General features: G+C 51.9%; 1 protein-coding gene across 1 annotated transcript in view; it reads right to left on the reverse strand.

The window, feature by feature from the left end:
• Positions 1 to 11456, reverse strand: part of LOC133270840 (rho GTPase-activating protein 7-like) — a 46128-nt gene extending 34672 nt beyond the window's left edge. The window contains exon 1 of the mRNA XM_061456386.1: positions 9855 to 11456. Within this exon, the coding sequence (XP_061312370.1) occupies positions 9855 to 10209 (355 nt within the window). The 5' untranslated portion in view covers positions 10210 to 11456. The remainder of the gene's footprint in view (positions 1 to 9854) is intronic.
• Positions 11457 to 16327: the final 4871 nt, after the last annotated feature.

Here is a 16327-nt window from a genome sequence, read left to right on the forward strand (position 1 = left end):
CATGTACTAAGCCAGATTCAGCCTGCATTGCACCAGCTAGAGTCCAGAGGAGCTGCTCTGAGGGCATCTGAAGTCAAATTGACAGAACTGGGCAGAAGTCCTGCATAGATTTACACACGTGATGAATTTGATAGCACAGGCTGCCCTGCTGGGCACCCAGGGACAAAGTGTGGGCAGGGGCAAGGCTTGAGCTAGATTTACACCAGTATAAAGGAAAGCACTGCCCAGCATTATTCAGGCAAGGGAGATGTAGTGGTAGCTGCAAAGAGTTTAAACCCCCAAACCCTGATGGGAGGCTCTTCACACAGAGGTTTGGTTTGTTGTTTCAGCTGACTCTCTGCATCTCCTTTATCTTTTCTCTTTTCAGAGATGTTTGACCTTAAATGCAGAAGGATAACATGGGGCAGGAGGAGTGTTTATTATGCATGAGCTATTTTTCTTTCATGCTAGCAAAATCCTTTTGTAAAAGTTGGCAGAAGTCCCTGTTGCAGCTACATTTCGGACCCATGGGTGATCTGGAATTTCACATTATTTATGTCTCAGGATAAAAAAAGCAATGAAAAGGAAGCAGATTCAAAGAAAATAATCAGAAGACAGCTGAGGTTTGCTAGCTTTACTTATTTAAACCACTCAAGGCTTTCACTGCCCTTCACTGATATTGGATAACTCAGTGGTTTGAGGGCTTGCTGTGTAGAAGCTGGAGTAGCTGTAGGAATTACACATCGCATCTATCCCAGTGCTGTTCCACAGGCAAGGAGCATGCAGCACTTTCAAAGAACCAGCTTGCATGGCACAGCTCCTATTTACAGATGTCCTCACTCTATGTGCTATGTGGCTCCCCAGCAATTCGCCCCCTGGCCCCAGGAAGCTATTTGTACCCTAAGAGTAACTGCTGAGTACAAAGGAGAGAACTGCCAGTGCTGTCCAGACTGACACCGTTACAGAGGTGTCTTCTAAGGGTGGGCTTGCAAAGAACATGTTTAGGAAAGGTTGTTTGCATTTGCTTATTCACAGAATGGTTCCCAGGTCAAACCCAGACTGGATGCTTTCCCAAGCCTCGCTTACTGTCAGTTAACATACACAGAAACTGAGGTACAAGTTCTTCAGGTACTCAGAAAACAGGTTTGCTTCCTGCCCGTGTTATTCCCAGTGATCTTCCAATGAAGTTAAAGAAAAAAACAGTTTCTCCTTACACAAACATGCACAAGGGAAAATGCTCAGAAGTGTGTAGCATGCCCCTCTGCCCTGGTGAGACCCCACTGCAGCACTGTGGGCACTTCTGGTGTCCTCAATATAAGAAGGACATGGAACTGTTGGAGCAAGTCCAGAGGAGGCCATGAGGATGATCAGGGGCTGGAGCACCTCCTGTGTGGAGACAGGCTGAGAAAGCTGGGGCTGTTCAGCCTGGAGAAGAGAAGCTGTGTGGAGACCTCAGAGCAGCTTCCAGTATCTGAAGGGGGCCTATAGGGATGCTGGGGAGGGGCTTTTCATTAGGGACTGTAGTGATAGGACAAGGGGTGATGGGTTCAGACTGAAACAGAGGAAGCTCAGGTTAGATCTTAGGCAGAAGCTCTTCCCTGTGAGGGTGCTGAGGCGCTGGCACAGGGTGCCCAGAGAAGCTGTGGCTGCCCCATCCCTGGCAGTGCTCAAGGCCAGGTTGGACACAGGGGCTTGGAGCAAGCTGCTCTAGTGGAAGGGGTCCCTGCCCGTGGCAGGGGTTGGAACTGGATGAGCTTTAAGGTCCCTTCCTATCCAAGCCATTCTGTGATTTTAAAAGCCATGGATCATCACAGTCAGGGGCTAACCCTAGTGACAGGGCAAGCTCGAGTCACACTTCTCCCTTGACCACTCATTCTTCCAGAAGACCTCTCTTCAGACAGACACCATGCCTTGATTCAGAAGCTCCTCTCTGCAGTGCACGGAACATGCAGGTGACTGCAAGGAAGAGAGCCCCCTCCAGAATGTCTCCCCAGGAGCTGGGGGAAGCTGTTATTGCTCAGCCTTGGGCTTCGCTGAGCCATCTAAGTTCTTAAGAACACTTTCAAATGCACAAAGGTTTTCACTTTGAGGCTTCCTCCCCCTCCAGCACTAGCAGACATTAAGTATGTGCATGCTTAATGCTTTGCAAGCTCTGCAGCAATCAGGGTGGATCGAAAAGGGAGCTTGTCTCAGTAATCCAGGTGTCTGTAATGCCAGGCCCTGGAGGTACAGCTAGGGTGACATTTTCACTAGTATCTCTTAGGCTCTTCAAGCTCCTTTGAAAATCACTGGAGGTGAATTTGAATGGAATTAGGCTCCCGTGTCTCTTTTGTGTTTGAGAAGAGGTTACCTTCTGTCTTTACATTCTGCAGTAAATAACAAGCAGACTCTGCTTGAGAAGTTGGGGAGAGCATGAGCATAAATGAGCATAATTCCTTTGAATATTAAAAGTATGTTTGATGTTGTGCTCAAGGTCACACAGCAAATCAATGGGCAAAACTGAATGGAAGCCCTAAAGGCATATTACTTACAATCAGATGCAGAAGTAATTGAGTAATTGCACAGACTTAAAAGCAGCATTATATCAACTTAACATATGGCTAGAAAGCAGCTTGGGGAGCATCCGTGATTCGCTAAAGGGGAGAAAGAGTCAAGAGCAGGGCTGACATTAGATATGAATAGCTAATTTCACTGCATAGGTAACCCAGCACTGGGCAGTCTGCTACTATTAATACTCAAAAAAATCTCCTGATTTTAGTGTCATAGTTTTCAGCATCCACTGCTGGAAATGCTGCTTCCCCCACTTGAAGGACACAGCTTATTGCCTATTGGCACTATGTTGGGAGAACCCAAGATCAAAGACACCCAGTGACTTGGCTCTGACATCTTTGCTGGCATAACACTGGCAACAGCTTTGGAGTAGGCACGTCCCTGTGTATGGCACTGAGAACGTGCCTGTTGGCTGCTGAGCTTCAGAACGAGCTGCTGGCAAGCAGCATGCTTACCAGCCCTACCTGACCACAAAGCTCTCAGCTGTCAGAACCGTGTTTGTGCTGGTGCCGTATTCCCTGTGTCCTCAGTCACATGGGTCCCTCAGTCAGTTTTCCATTAAAATGCTCATGCATTTTTTGCAAGCATCTGAACAGGAGGAGGCGCGACCTCTCCTCCTGCACATAGCCTGCCCTGTCTCCTGGCAGCAGCACATCCCGCCTGTGCCAGCTGCTGCCGTGACCGCAGGGATGCCACACTTGGGGCTGCACGTGGGCTCTGCTGGAGGCTCTGGAGATGCTCAGCAGCCTTGGGATTTCAGTCCAAGTCTTTCCCATTCACCCCCAGCAGGCTCCCCGCATTCTAGGTCATTGCTGCGCCTGACCGCACAGGCAGATCCTGGGCTCTGGGCAGCAGGTCATGCAGGAACAATCCCACAGCTCTGAAGCCAAAGGGAAAATGCCCACTGAGTCAACCGGGCTGATGCTGGGCCAGAGACTTGAGTCAGGCAGATACTGGGCAGCTCCTCTCCTGTGCACTTTCTCTGGGCACAGGATGGGTTTGGGGGTTTCCACATGGAGACTTTGCTGGCTGTGGGGCATCATCACTGCCTTCTCATGTGGAGAGGCATGGCCGCTGGAGCAGAACCATCCACCCATCCACCCCCATTTCCGCCATCCATCTGCTTCCTGTAAAGGCCCCAGGGATGAATTTCCCTTTCCCAGAGATGGACAAGCTCTGCCCCTCAGGAGCAGGAAGCAGCTCGGAATGTGGAGCCCAGAAGCAAACTGAAGAGGCAGCTTCCTTCTAAACTAGTAAGTGCAGACTCTCCTGGCACCAGCAGGTCACAGCTCCAGGGGCACTGTGCTCAGCCGCAGGGAAACCAGCCTGAATGTATGAATCCAGAAGGGTAAGTGGGCAAAAGCCAGGTTTTGAGTTCAGGAGGGGGAGAAGCTGATGCACTTCTCTGCCAGGAGCACTCACACAGCCTTAGGGAAGTTGCTCCTCAGAGCCCTGCTGACCATGTCCCCCTCAGAGTACCCAGGGCTTTCCTCAGGGAGTTTCAATCGCCTGGCTCCAGGCTCTTCCACTGGTGCAAATAAAACACTGACACATGCGAGGGTGACAGAACAGTACAAAAAAGAAAGTGGAAGGGATCCTGAGGCCCTGCACGTTTGCGTGCCCACAGGTTCCTCCCTCAGAGCCCTGCGCCAGCCGCCTGCCAGCCTGCACATTGTCTGCATTCTCCTTGAGAAGCCCTAATGAATCCAGAAATACATTTAATACATGCACTGGTATATATTAAGCACAGCAGTGTGAGAGCCTTGCAGCAGCATGGCCATACTGCAGAATTAATCTGAGATTGGTGATACCTGCAGAAAATGAGATTTATGTTAATTTTTTAAGTGTTGGGATTTTGTTGCTGTTCTAAGCCCCAGCCTCATCCTACAGAAGGAAATCTGGGAGACAACACCGCCCTCCCGTGCCACCTGTATCTCCAGGCAGGAGAAGGCTTCCTGCCTGCACTCTGGCACTAGCTGAGGCTTGGGCTGATGGTCCCTGCAGGCGCTGGCTGCTCGGAGCTGGAGCCAGGGTGATGCCAATCCCCAGCTCCCACCTCTGCCCATCCCCTGGACCAGGGTGGGCATGTGGAGCCAGTGCTGGGCTGCTCCTGCCTGCTGCAGAGATGCTGTGTTCACCAGACTGGGCAAGGGAACACAGCCCCAGCCATCCCTTAGGAACTGCTACCAGCCCACAGACGATGCACGACTGCCTCCAAAACCAGGCCTTAGGACACTGAGGCCGGAAAAGCTTTTGCTGCTGTTCTTGGTGTTTATATGTATCTCACCTTTTCTCTTCTCTGCCGATATCCTGAGCATTCCACCCCCACCAAAACAGGGGAGTGATGCGGTGAAGATACACCATTCCCTAGAGCTGAACTGGACTCCAACCTCCCAGCTCCAGAGGGTGATCCCTAACCAATAAGCCCTTCTTCTCCAGAGAAGCAACCTGCTCTGCTCAAAGCACCTTTGGCTGTGGTAGCTCCTGCAGGTTCCTAGGGTGGCTCAGGGCTCATTCTCTAAGGAGAAAGCAGCACGGTAAGTATTTTGGGAGGCTCCTAGTATTAAGGCACAGTCACTAACTGTGGCTAAAGGAGATTTGTATGTACTCTGGACTGGTGATATGGATGGGGGGACAATCCCAGATGAAGCAAAATGATAATGTGGTGAAAATGAACAGTAGTGAGTGATCAGCAGCTGTTCTCCATCCATCCTCTCTGTGGCAGAGAACATCTCCTCCCTGTGCGTGCAGCACGATGCCTGACATTCAGGTCACAAGGTGTCATTTCAGTTTCTCCAAGTTCTTCTTTGTTTGACGTCCTAGTTTGGAAGCAGTTCAAGGAAAATCCTGGTGACTTCTCCTGCCAGCTTCTTTAAACAGCTGTCTATCTTCTGTCACTATTAGCCTAAACCAGTTGAAGCGTGGAACATAGAAAGCCCTCTCTGATGAGACCCGCTGGGTCCACAGCTTCAGTGGTGACTGCCAGAGTGGATCTGCCATGGATTGAAGGGCGTTAGGGTTCAAAAGGAGTTTTCTTCCTAGGTAACTTTTGAAAACCACACGCTTTTTAGGAATGTTTTCATTAAGTCCTAGACCCTTTCATAAAACCCTTACACCTTATGAGAGCATCTTCACATGTTGACATAGCAGGTAGAGCCAGCATGGGAACAGCTTTGGTTTCTTGATATGTGGAGAAGAAAAGAGTTGGATGGAACTACATGATCTTTACAGTCCCTTCCAACCCAAACCATCCCATGATTTTACTACTTATTTATTCAGCAAATGCAGCACACTCGAATCTACTTCTAGACTTTTAACAATATACCCATTTCTTCATAAAGCCGTGAGAAGTTCAGAAGATGACTTGCCTATCTCATCACCAGCCTGCCCAAACCTGACTGTGTACACATTCTACCCCTGCTCAGCACAAAGTTCACTGAAAAAGCACACAAAATCAATGTTCCCTGCACTGCTGAGCTGATTAAAGATGCAGCTGGGATGAGAAAGGAAGCACAAGGTCCAGCATGGTTTCCTGTGCCTATAAATAGCTGTTGGATATGGTTTAGGCAGAGGTCAGCACCAGGCAGCTGCACGAGCTCTGGCTCCCATTTGCCTCATGCTGGAGGGAGTGGGACCGATGGCAAGACACGTTCCCCTTGGAGCAAGAGCTTTTCAAACACACACAGTGTACTCCTGCGGGATGAGCTGAAGCAATGGAGAGGTTGTGCTCCTGCAGCGGGAGAAGGGCACTGGATACCTGCAGGGAGGGTCCCACGGGGATCACCCTGCAGGCTGGCAGCAGATGGACCCCTCGTTGGCCTCTCTGCTGAATAACAGACGAAATCTAAACCTGCTTCCAAACCGCTCTAAAAGAAAAGAACAGGCATCAAGATGCGATTTATGGGCTTCAGTCCGACAGAGGGACTTTGGCGGTGGCTTGGGTGCGGCTCCCCAGTGTCAGCGGCACCCCGGGTCCTCCACAAACACAAGCACGCTGTGACATCTAGTGGCAAGTTACCCGGGAAGCCCAGGGAAAGCTGTTTGTTTGACAAGTGCCGGGGCAGCCAGCCCCAGGCGTGTCTGCTGTATCGCACACTCCTCGGATGCAGAATTACCCATCCGTGTGTAACAGCGAGCACAATGGCTATTTCTACTTAGGCCAAGATGTGCTGGGGCATAGTAAAGTGTCCACAGAAAGGGACGGTATATCCACCTCAACAGACAGCTCTTCCCTGCTCTAGGTGGAAAAGGTCCTGTCCTTCTCCCACCCCAGGTAGCCAGCATCTGCTGGCATCAGCTCCAGAGCCACGGCTGCAGTGGCGCCAAGGCACAGGAGTTAGATGGGGTTGGATATGAGCCTGGCCATTCACTATTTGTCATCCACATCCTGCAGCAGCAACTAGTGCTGGTGTTTGACCAGCTCAGTGGCTCTGCCAACGCTTCCAGAAGCCAAAGCACTGGGAACAGCCTGCATGTAACCAGAGAGGTGGAGCAGCAGACCCGGCACTGTGTACCCCTATTGCACATTCACCTCCTTACTATCCTATAGCAAGGTTTATTTAATATTTCACCCTTATTTTCGGACACTGTTTGATTTCATGCATTGTCATCAGTGACATATTCCATCTTAGCCTGAATACAGAAATCAAACCAATAGGCTTTGCCTAGGCCCATCATGCAAGGGTGGGGTAGCATGAATCAGGGACATCATCCGCTTACTGTGCTGCTTTGGGAAAGAAGGAAGGAACAATGACCAAATCTGAGGATTAAAACTGAGAAAAGCTGTCAAATTTCAAGAGAATCCTCGTTGTTGTGTGAGAACTGGGAGCTGGAAGGAACTGGGGAAGTTGCTGCTCAGCACACGAGGGCTGAGCTCTTCTCAGAACCACCGTCTGCACCCATACAAACACACTGATCCTGCCCTGCTTCTGGAAGGTGATGGGAGCAGCAGTGAGGTCTGCAGTGCACAGCCCTGCAGGGCTGAAACCATGGTGCTCAGCACCAATCCTACTTCAGGTGTTTATGTACTTTCGTGAACACAGCTGAGACCCACATGTGGTCCCGAGGCTCCAGCAGCCAGAAGACATCAGGCATCACAACCAAAGCCTGCCAAGCTGTCAGCAGGGCCTTTCCTTTGTGCTTTGCCTTTCAGAAAGCTTTGTTTCAATGCATAAACCAGCTACTTATTTATATAACTTATTCACCAGAGAAGTTCCTTTCCTACACAAGCATGCTTGAAGAGGCAGTGGAGGAGCCGGTAGAGTGGGCAGTGTGTGCGCTCAGCCCTGTCCTGCCTGACCACGAGGGCCAGGTTTTTGGCCGGTGCTGGGTAATGCTGACCCTGGAAGTGCTCCTGAACGGTGGACTCAAAAGCTTGAATGGCACGTTATATCAAGAGCAGCAATGCACATAAAGATGCTTCCAGAATGGCCTTCTCATCTCTTCACAGCTCTCTGACCACAGGGTGAGTGCTGGGGACAGGGGATACCCCACTCACAGCTGGTAAGGGGCATCACGGGGCCTTTTCAGCACCCCAGCAGGTTTCTCCACTGCCACACACCCCAAGTGAGTGAATAACTGGCAAAAAAAAAAAAAACATTCCCATCTTCTGACATCAGCAGTTAATTCATTTCTAAAAGACAACTCATATTCTACCTTAAAAGAGCCCTTTTCGCCTGCCCGGAAGACGTGTGTGTAGCAATGGATGGATGCTCAGCCCTGGCCTCAAATGCAGCAAGCTAATTGTGTTTCTTCTCAGCTCTTGTGCTCGGCACATTGCCAGGGTGACGCAAAGCAATGAGAAATAAATTGACTCAGAACTTGGCCAGAGAGCATCAGCAAACACAGGGCTGAAAGCTCGGCGTGATTTATTTTATAGAGAGGCAAAGGACAAGAAATGCAGTGTTGTTCCCAGTCGTGGTCCTGGCAAACAGTCCTCAAAGCCCACACGAGAGCAGCGCTGCAGGCGAGGATGAGCAGCCCTGTGGCTGGCTGTCAGGAGAGCATCGCTGGGAAGGGACATGACACTAATTCACTGTAACACTTCCACCTCCTGCCCTGAGAATACAAAGTGTTTTACACGAGCAGTGGAATGAAAGGCACTGTCTGACGTGCAGACACTTAATACCCTCCTGCAAATCTGTCAGGGTTCCTGTGGGATCCTTTCAGCGTTACAAAACAAGCCTGTGGCAAAGGTGGCAGCTGAAGTTGGCCCAGCTGGTGGCCAGAGCAATGCCAGGATTGAGCCAGCACGGGGGCTCTGGCCCTGCTGGAGGTACCTGAGCACAAGGCAGGAGAGCTGAGACAGCAAACACACCCGACCTGCACCCCAACCCCTCCTCCTGCTCTGGGGAGGACAGGCAGGGTCTGGGAGCACAGCATGAAGCGGCACCCACTGCCCCCTCCAGCCGCTGCCCGTGCCTCCCCACTGCTGCTGGCACAGGTGCCTGCCCCACGGGTCCCCTCTCACTGCTGCAAACACGTCTCTTTTACCATCGGCTCTCAGGGGGAGACACCGAGCTCAGGGTCACTTCTCCGTTGCTGATGGTTTCCCAAGGGCTTTCCCATGCTTTCCCCACCAGCAGCACCGCTGCTGCTTCCCAGCTCCTGCGCTGCCCACCGGTGCCAGGCGGGACAGCTTCCCCCCGCCCGGCCATACACGCAGGCAGGGACGAGGCTTCAGCGGTGAGCACTAAGGGTGCTTCCTGGTGGCCCTGTGAGGAACCCCCGGTGCTCTCCCCTGCTCCTTGCCTGCTCTGCGCTGTCACTTGTGCTGAGACACAGGATTCCTCATCGAACAAACCGAGCCCTGTTTCTTGGCCAGGATGTGGAATTTCATGGCTAATAACGTGTGAGAGGCACATAGCACACCGCGCACATGGACGTGTCTTCATGCACCCGTGTATATACTCCCAAAGGACTCCTTCCCCTCCCAGCGAATCCCAGTGGCTGTGGAGAGCGGGGGCGACTGGAGCCTGTCATAGGTACCTGCTACCATCTAGAGGAGAAACCTGTGCCGAGCACAGAGCCCTCACGTTCCTTCACAGATCAGGCTTTGCTGATTCAATGCCCCCCGTGTGACAGATGCTAAAGCATCAGACTTCAACATTTCCAATAGCTACATTTTTTTTCTCTAAATCCCAAACAAAATCACTGTAAACCTTCTTGGTTTCTGCCTAACCAAGCCCAAACACAAGCTGCACATCTCAGGTGGGAACTGCCACACCTTTTGCTGTTCCTTCTCCCAAAACAGCTCATGCCCAATTTTCTGGTAATAAAATTAAAGAAATAGAATAATCAAGGCAAAACAATAAACCTCCTCCTACCTTCCATGGGGAGGGTGAACTGCAGCGTGTCACTGTCCTGGGCAGAAGCTATTCCCGTGTCCCTGCAAGCAGTCCTGCCCGGGGCAACTGAACTCCAAGCCCATCTGCTCGGCTTTAAGCAGGACCGCTGAGATCCCACCCAGGACGGGGTGGAGAATCCTCCCTGGGAAAGAGCAGCTCGGTCACAGCTCCCTCCAGCCGCTCTGCACATCTTGGCAGGGCTTTGACATGCCGTTTCCTTTCTCTTTCCCTTGGTATTCAGCAGCAGGCCCTTCGGCTGCCGTCTCACATCAGCATCTACAACCGAGTTCACAACAGGGATTGAGTGTGACAGTGCCAAAGGTGTGGGTGGCATGGGCACCAGCAAGGAATCTGTCAGGACACAAATGCAGGGTACACGTAGTTTGAATTAGGATGGAGCTGAGTACACGCAGAGGTGCTGAAAACACTGGTTCTGACAGTGAGAAATCCTCGATAACTGGAGCACAGCCCAGATGCTCAAGCTCAGTGCAGAGCACGCTGCCCAGCACTATAATGAGGACACCACCCCTGGCACAGCTCTAGTTTTGCCAGAGGCAATGGGAAAAGCCTGCTAAAACTTGTGCTTTTGCATCGGAACTCATACCCAGCAAAGGACATTTTCCTTAAACCCACCTCTCTCTCACGTTCATTCTGACTCGACCAGAGGCAGCTGAGCACGGTTTGACCTTGCTCCACAGTGAATGGTCCTTACAGGGAGCATGGGTGCACACAGGCAGCAGGCTCCCAACAAGATGGGCTACAAAAAACACACACAACCCACCCGGGTGCTGGCTGGTTTAGGCTTCCCTTGGGCTTTCTGGCAGGTGGAGACCAGAGGATGCCAGTAGCATGTTTGGACATTAATGTGTTTATTGCCTACCACACACATTTGTTCAGTTTTGGACCTGTTCCCTCTTTGTTTGAGGCTGACCTGCCCAGCAACAGGCAGCTTGCACAGGCCCTGCTCCCGCTGCCACTGCTCACCTTGGGGACATCCCAACCTGCCACTGCAGTGAGATGGAGAAGCCAGACAGTGTGCACAGCAGAGCTCGCTGCAGCATTGCCAGGAGACCAGAGCTGCTCCCAGCCTTCATTTCCAGCTGCTCACTGCACACAGCAGATGCCTGACAGGGCACTGGCACTCACTACTGGTTACCTCTGTGCCACAGTCTCACACTAGGTAACAAGGTTAAGCACTAATGAAGGAAAATCCCAAAACAGGGTCCTTGTGGCTGCCAGACATATATAGCAAACTGAAACAACTCCTCATGAGGCTCCTACTTGGAACATGCTCCTGTAGCATTTGTGGAGGGAGACATCCACACTCAGGTCCCAGTTATCCTGACCAGGAGTGGTTAGGACAGCCACATATAAGCCACACCAGTGTGATGAGAACAGAAATTAGCTTTTGCTTGCTTCTGAAATAGGATGTCTGAAAGAATAATGTTTTCTGACTCCAGAAATCAGAGGAAATGGAGACATAAGCCCCACACAGGGCACCCTTCAGAAAAGGGCCCAGAACACATCTGGGTTCCAGGGTGGCCCTGCCTGGGGCAGGCAGCACTCTGCAGCACATTGGTACCTGCACCCTGAACCCAATGCATGCAGTGATGCAGAGAACCCAGTGCATGTAGTGATGCAGAGAACCCAACGCAGGCAGTGATGCAGAGAACCCAATGCGTGCAGTGATGCAGAGAACCCAATGCATGCAGTGATGCAGAGAACCCAATGCAGGCAGTGATGCAGAGAACCCAACGCAGGCAGTGATGCAGAGAACCCAATGCAGGCAGTGATGCCAAGAACCCAATGCAGGCAGTGATGCAGAGAACCCAATGCAGGCAGTGATGCAGAGAACCCAACACAGGCAGTGATGCAGTCATTGCTCTTCACGAGGCGCACACAGCCCCAGGGCTCCCCGGGCCACATCTCCTGCAGGATCTGCACTCCCTGAGCAGAGGCATCCCCAGGACCCCAGGCGGGGCTCAGTCAGCGCCGCTGCTGCAGGGCTGGAGGGCGGCCCCGTGCCCCGGGTGACACTGCTGCCCTCGCTGCCTCCCGGCCCCGCTGAGCTCCCCGAGGAGCAGTCCCATGGTATTTTTAGCCTGTTTACAAAGCCGGAGCAGAGCTCAGGCCAGCACAAGCGGTGCAGTCAGTGGGCAGTCAGTGGGCAGCTGAAAGCCAGTGGGCAGCAATGTGGAGGTGGTTTTCCAGGATAGGTGCTGACGTTAAAGAAGGAAAGCAAACCAGAACCAACACCAGAACATCACCATCTTGCCCTTCCTGTAATGAGCTTTTCTCCTTCTGAGCCTCACCTCACTGGGGACCCAGCTCTGCAGGAGCAGCAGTGTGGGGGTTCCACAGGCTCCTGCTGCTCCCCTCCAACACTGCTGAAGACCATGAGGCCAGAAGAAACTTCAGGGACCTGGTGTATGGATCTTTTGCATGGCCTCCAGTGAGAGCATTATCCGCCTCACCAGTGTCTGTCTTGAACTGCGATGCTTGTGCTAAGCATGGCAGCCCAGGAGCAGTGGCAATAATTGTCAGAAAAGTGACCAGCCTTCTTCAGCTCCAAGCTGAAGTCACCTGGAATTCGTGTGCACAAGTCACATTAGTGTTTTAGCCATCCTGTCATAAGCAGAGCAGGGCATCTTCTTCCCCTTTCTGTGCAGATCATTCCAGAGGACACCAGGTAGATGGCTCCGGTTCAGTATGAATGCCCTAAAGATTATGCAGTAACAGCAGTCAATGTTATTTGCCCTTCCAACACTTACAAACTGGTGAGATTTGTTCCAGTCAGCAGGTTTTGGGATCGATATTACGGATCCTTTCCTAAACGCCGCTTCAGTCCCATGTCACAAGGGATGGGGCTGATGTCCATCATGCTTCCCTGCTGCCCCTGGTTCAGAGCCCAAACCTCTCCTTAAGGTGAATGAAGGGTGCTCCAGGCTTCCAGGCAGGTACACACCAGACCTGGTGTGCTCTGCAGCCAGGAGGAGGCTCAGCTCAGTCAGCATCTTTGTTCTTCTTTACAGAGCCAAGGGCAAGCAGGAAGCAGCCGTGTTAGAGCTCTGGCATCTGGTGCAGGGTAGGAAAACACTAACCATGTCTCTGTCCCTTATATTTAGGGAAAACATGTCCATGCTGCTTTCTCACAGCCCAGCATGACTCGTGTGCATCTGTCTGTTCTGAAAGGTCACCCAAGTCACAGTGAGTCAACACAAGATGTTTCATCTCAAAGCACGGCTCGGCCGAGCTGTGTGCTCAGACACAAGCCCAGCAGAGCCAGGCTATGGGTGGCCAATATATATGGGCAAGGAAAGGATGTCTTATAAGGCTTGAACCAACACAAGTCTCTGATGGTGACTGCAAAACTAGAAAGCTGGGGAAATGTCAACCCCTACAGAGCCAAACCACTCTGTACTCCCCCGAAAATATTTGGAGGGTTTGGTCTTAATGCTCTTGCAGGGGGAGCTGGGCAGGCCGGGGTGGTTGGTGATGTGCCAAGGTGTGGAGGGGCAGCGCAGGCTGAGCCTGGGGGGAACACTGCTCCCCTTGCTCAGCACCCACAGCAGAGCTCTGCCCTGCTCAGCGGGAGCCCAGGAGCAGCCTCAGCAGGACAGCGTGCTGGGAGAGGAGGCAGTGACCTGGGTGAACAGGGGACTTCCTTGTACATCCCTGGGCATGGCCGGCTGCCTCCCGCAGCACCCTGAGCACCTCCAGCCCAGCCAGGTCTCACCAGTGGCTCCACACTGGGCTCCACAATGAGCACTGCTGCTGGCATGGCAAAACCCACTGCTCCCACCCAGGCCTGCTCATCCACCGTGTGCAGACACGGCAGGCAGAGACAGCATCAGGGTACAAGATGCATGTAGAGCCTGCGGTGACCTCCCTTGAAGATGAAGCAACCCTGGCGATGCCCATGGGGGATCTCCCCACATCTGGAGCTGTCCCAGCCCAGGGGAGGAGCTGGTGAGTTCAGTGCTGCAGGGGAGCTGTGCGGGGCAGCAGAGGCCAGGGACAAGCATCTCTGGCTGCACTGGCCGGGGACCTGGGCCAGGCACCACTGGAGGAAAGGGAGGTGTGGGCTGGCGGCAGCCCTCGCTCCATCCTGCAGTGCCCCCCAGGCACAGAGGGATGCAGCACAGGCCGTGGCGTGCTTTGTTTTGTGAGGATCAGCACAGCTCCGCCGGCCTCCGGGCTCCCTGGGTGCCTGCGACAACGCTGCAAAACAGCTGTCGAGGCAACCGGTGCCCTGGATAAGAACGCGGACAGAGCAGGGAGGAGAGGCCAGGGGAGCGCCTGGACCCCTCTCCTAGCACTGCAGACGGCGTCTTGGTCCCTCTGCTCCCGCGATCCCAGGGGAGCCGCCTGGGAAACCACAGAGCACTCTCTGCCACCCCGGGAAAAGGCGAGCAGGCAGCGCCAGCCTCGCTGCTGCGGCTTTGCTGCCCAGCCCTTCCTGCTCTGCAGCACTTGGACTGCCGCGCAGCCATCGATTTTCAAAGCCCCCCCTCCAAGGCTGCCTCCCCTCCAAAGCTCTCGGTGTGGTTTATATTGTATCCCAAAATAGAAACAAGCGGCTGAAGTGCCGCTCACTGCACGGGTTTCTTCCCTTTCCAAACGCAGCCCAGACCTCAAGGTGCACCGGAGGGGCCCGGGATCGGACCCGGCTCTGGATGAGCTGTCACTCAGTGTTTGGCATCCTGCTGAAGGATCCCCATGGCCGTGCTGCTGTAGCGCCCTCAGCGCCAAGCCCGCGGGTGCTGCGGGATGCAGTGCTGGGAAGGGCCGGCCCAGGAAACAGCCAGGAGCAGGTCGGATGCCATTTGTGGGGCTTTATTTTCTTCTTCTCCTCGGCATTGACTCAGAAACACACGAGCACTGAGGAGCTGCCTAATTCCTCCTTTGGAAAGCCTTATCACAACATTGATTTTAGAGCAGAGCAGATGCAATAATATTAGACAGAAGAAAATGCAGCTTTTGCTCTACTGAATACTGTTGCTTTCTTGATGTTAGCTTTGGTTTTAATACCATTAAGTAGAAGAGCTAATATCATCTCAGGCATGATTGAACTCAGTCACAATAACTTATACTGCCTTTTGTTATTGTGCAGAAAACAATACAATTAGACGCTGAAGAATTACTTTGACACAGCAAGGAGTTTGTCATGCCTAATTCTCACCCATCTTTCTGTAATGTAAGGCTAGCAAACACAATAGATTAAAAATACTTTTTCCTCCTCTGACAAATAACAAACAGACCACATCTAGTATCTACAGAAGCCTCAACTCTAACCCCTATCACCGACAACAGCACATGTATCAGCACAGCCCTCAAGGCAAAGCCCATGATTATGGGGCACGTGAAATGGCAGGAGGGAACAGCTTTGTAAAAGGCTCAATATAATTTAAATACCCTAAAAATCAGAGGTCCAGAATGCCAGAAGTCCAAAGGTTGGAGTGAGAGATGATCTCTGTGGGGTTTTAAGATAGCCATAGCCTGGTTTCCAAGTACCACCTCAGCTGTGCCACTCTGGGAAGGGGTAGGCTGAGCTCAATCAGAAGGATGCACCTTTTCACAGGAAACTACTGAGAGTTTCTGTTTTGGAAGTGCTCTTTCCTAAAGCACAAATACTTTGAAATGCCATTTCTCTGGAGGCTGGGCTGGAATATATTTTCCAATTATTAACAGGGCTATTAATTTAAAACTTTTTTTTTTTTCTGGGAAACCCAGAACTGCAATAATCTGTGGTCCTGAAGTCTGACCTTTGTGATATGCTCCTGCACCAGAAGTGGGAGCTTGTGCTTTTCCAACACTGAGAACAGAGGGATAACACAAACCTTACTGAGAGACAGCAAATGCTTGAACAATGAGCACTTCGAAAGGATTCCTGAGCATGCTGAGCGTTATTCATCTCATCTGGGAGACTTGTAATGTAAGTTCTGGCTGTTGTTTTACAGAAGAAACAAACCATCCACCCGACAGAATTCCTTCTGCTCCTCAGTAACACTCATGCTCGGCATTCCTGCTGAACAGCACATCTTGTATCTACACATGAGAAACCACTTCCAATGGACCACAGTTCCAGTCTGGGGTGGTGGCTCCACAACCGTGGGTTTGGTGCCACCATTCAGTCCAGCTAAAACACCCTTGTGTTCCTATGGCCATGACCAGCCCCTACAAATTAAAGTGAGGGTTTTCAAATCAGTTTGAGGACCTTGGAGACCTCCAAATCATAGATCTCACATAGAGATACAATTCCCAATGTCCTATTCCTCCACTGAAAGTCCCCAGTTAATCTGACAGCCCCTTTGCTCCGTCCTACAGGAGGGGTGTATCATGCCTTGTAGCATCAATAAACTTGCAAACTGAAACACAACCTCAGGACAAAGTGTAACTTGCTTCATTTTGAAAGTGGAACAGGGATGTTTGCAATAACAGTCAAGCCCCTT

This window comes from Pezoporus flaviventris, unplaced genomic scaffold, assembly GCF_033815535.1.
Source record: "Pezoporus flaviventris isolate CSIRO_AGI_PZ_B2104156 unplaced genomic scaffold, CSIRO_AGI_Pfla_v1 ptg000023l, whole genome shotgun sequence".
NCBI lineage: Eukaryota > Metazoa > Chordata > Aves > Psittaciformes > Psittacidae > Pezoporus > Pezoporus flaviventris.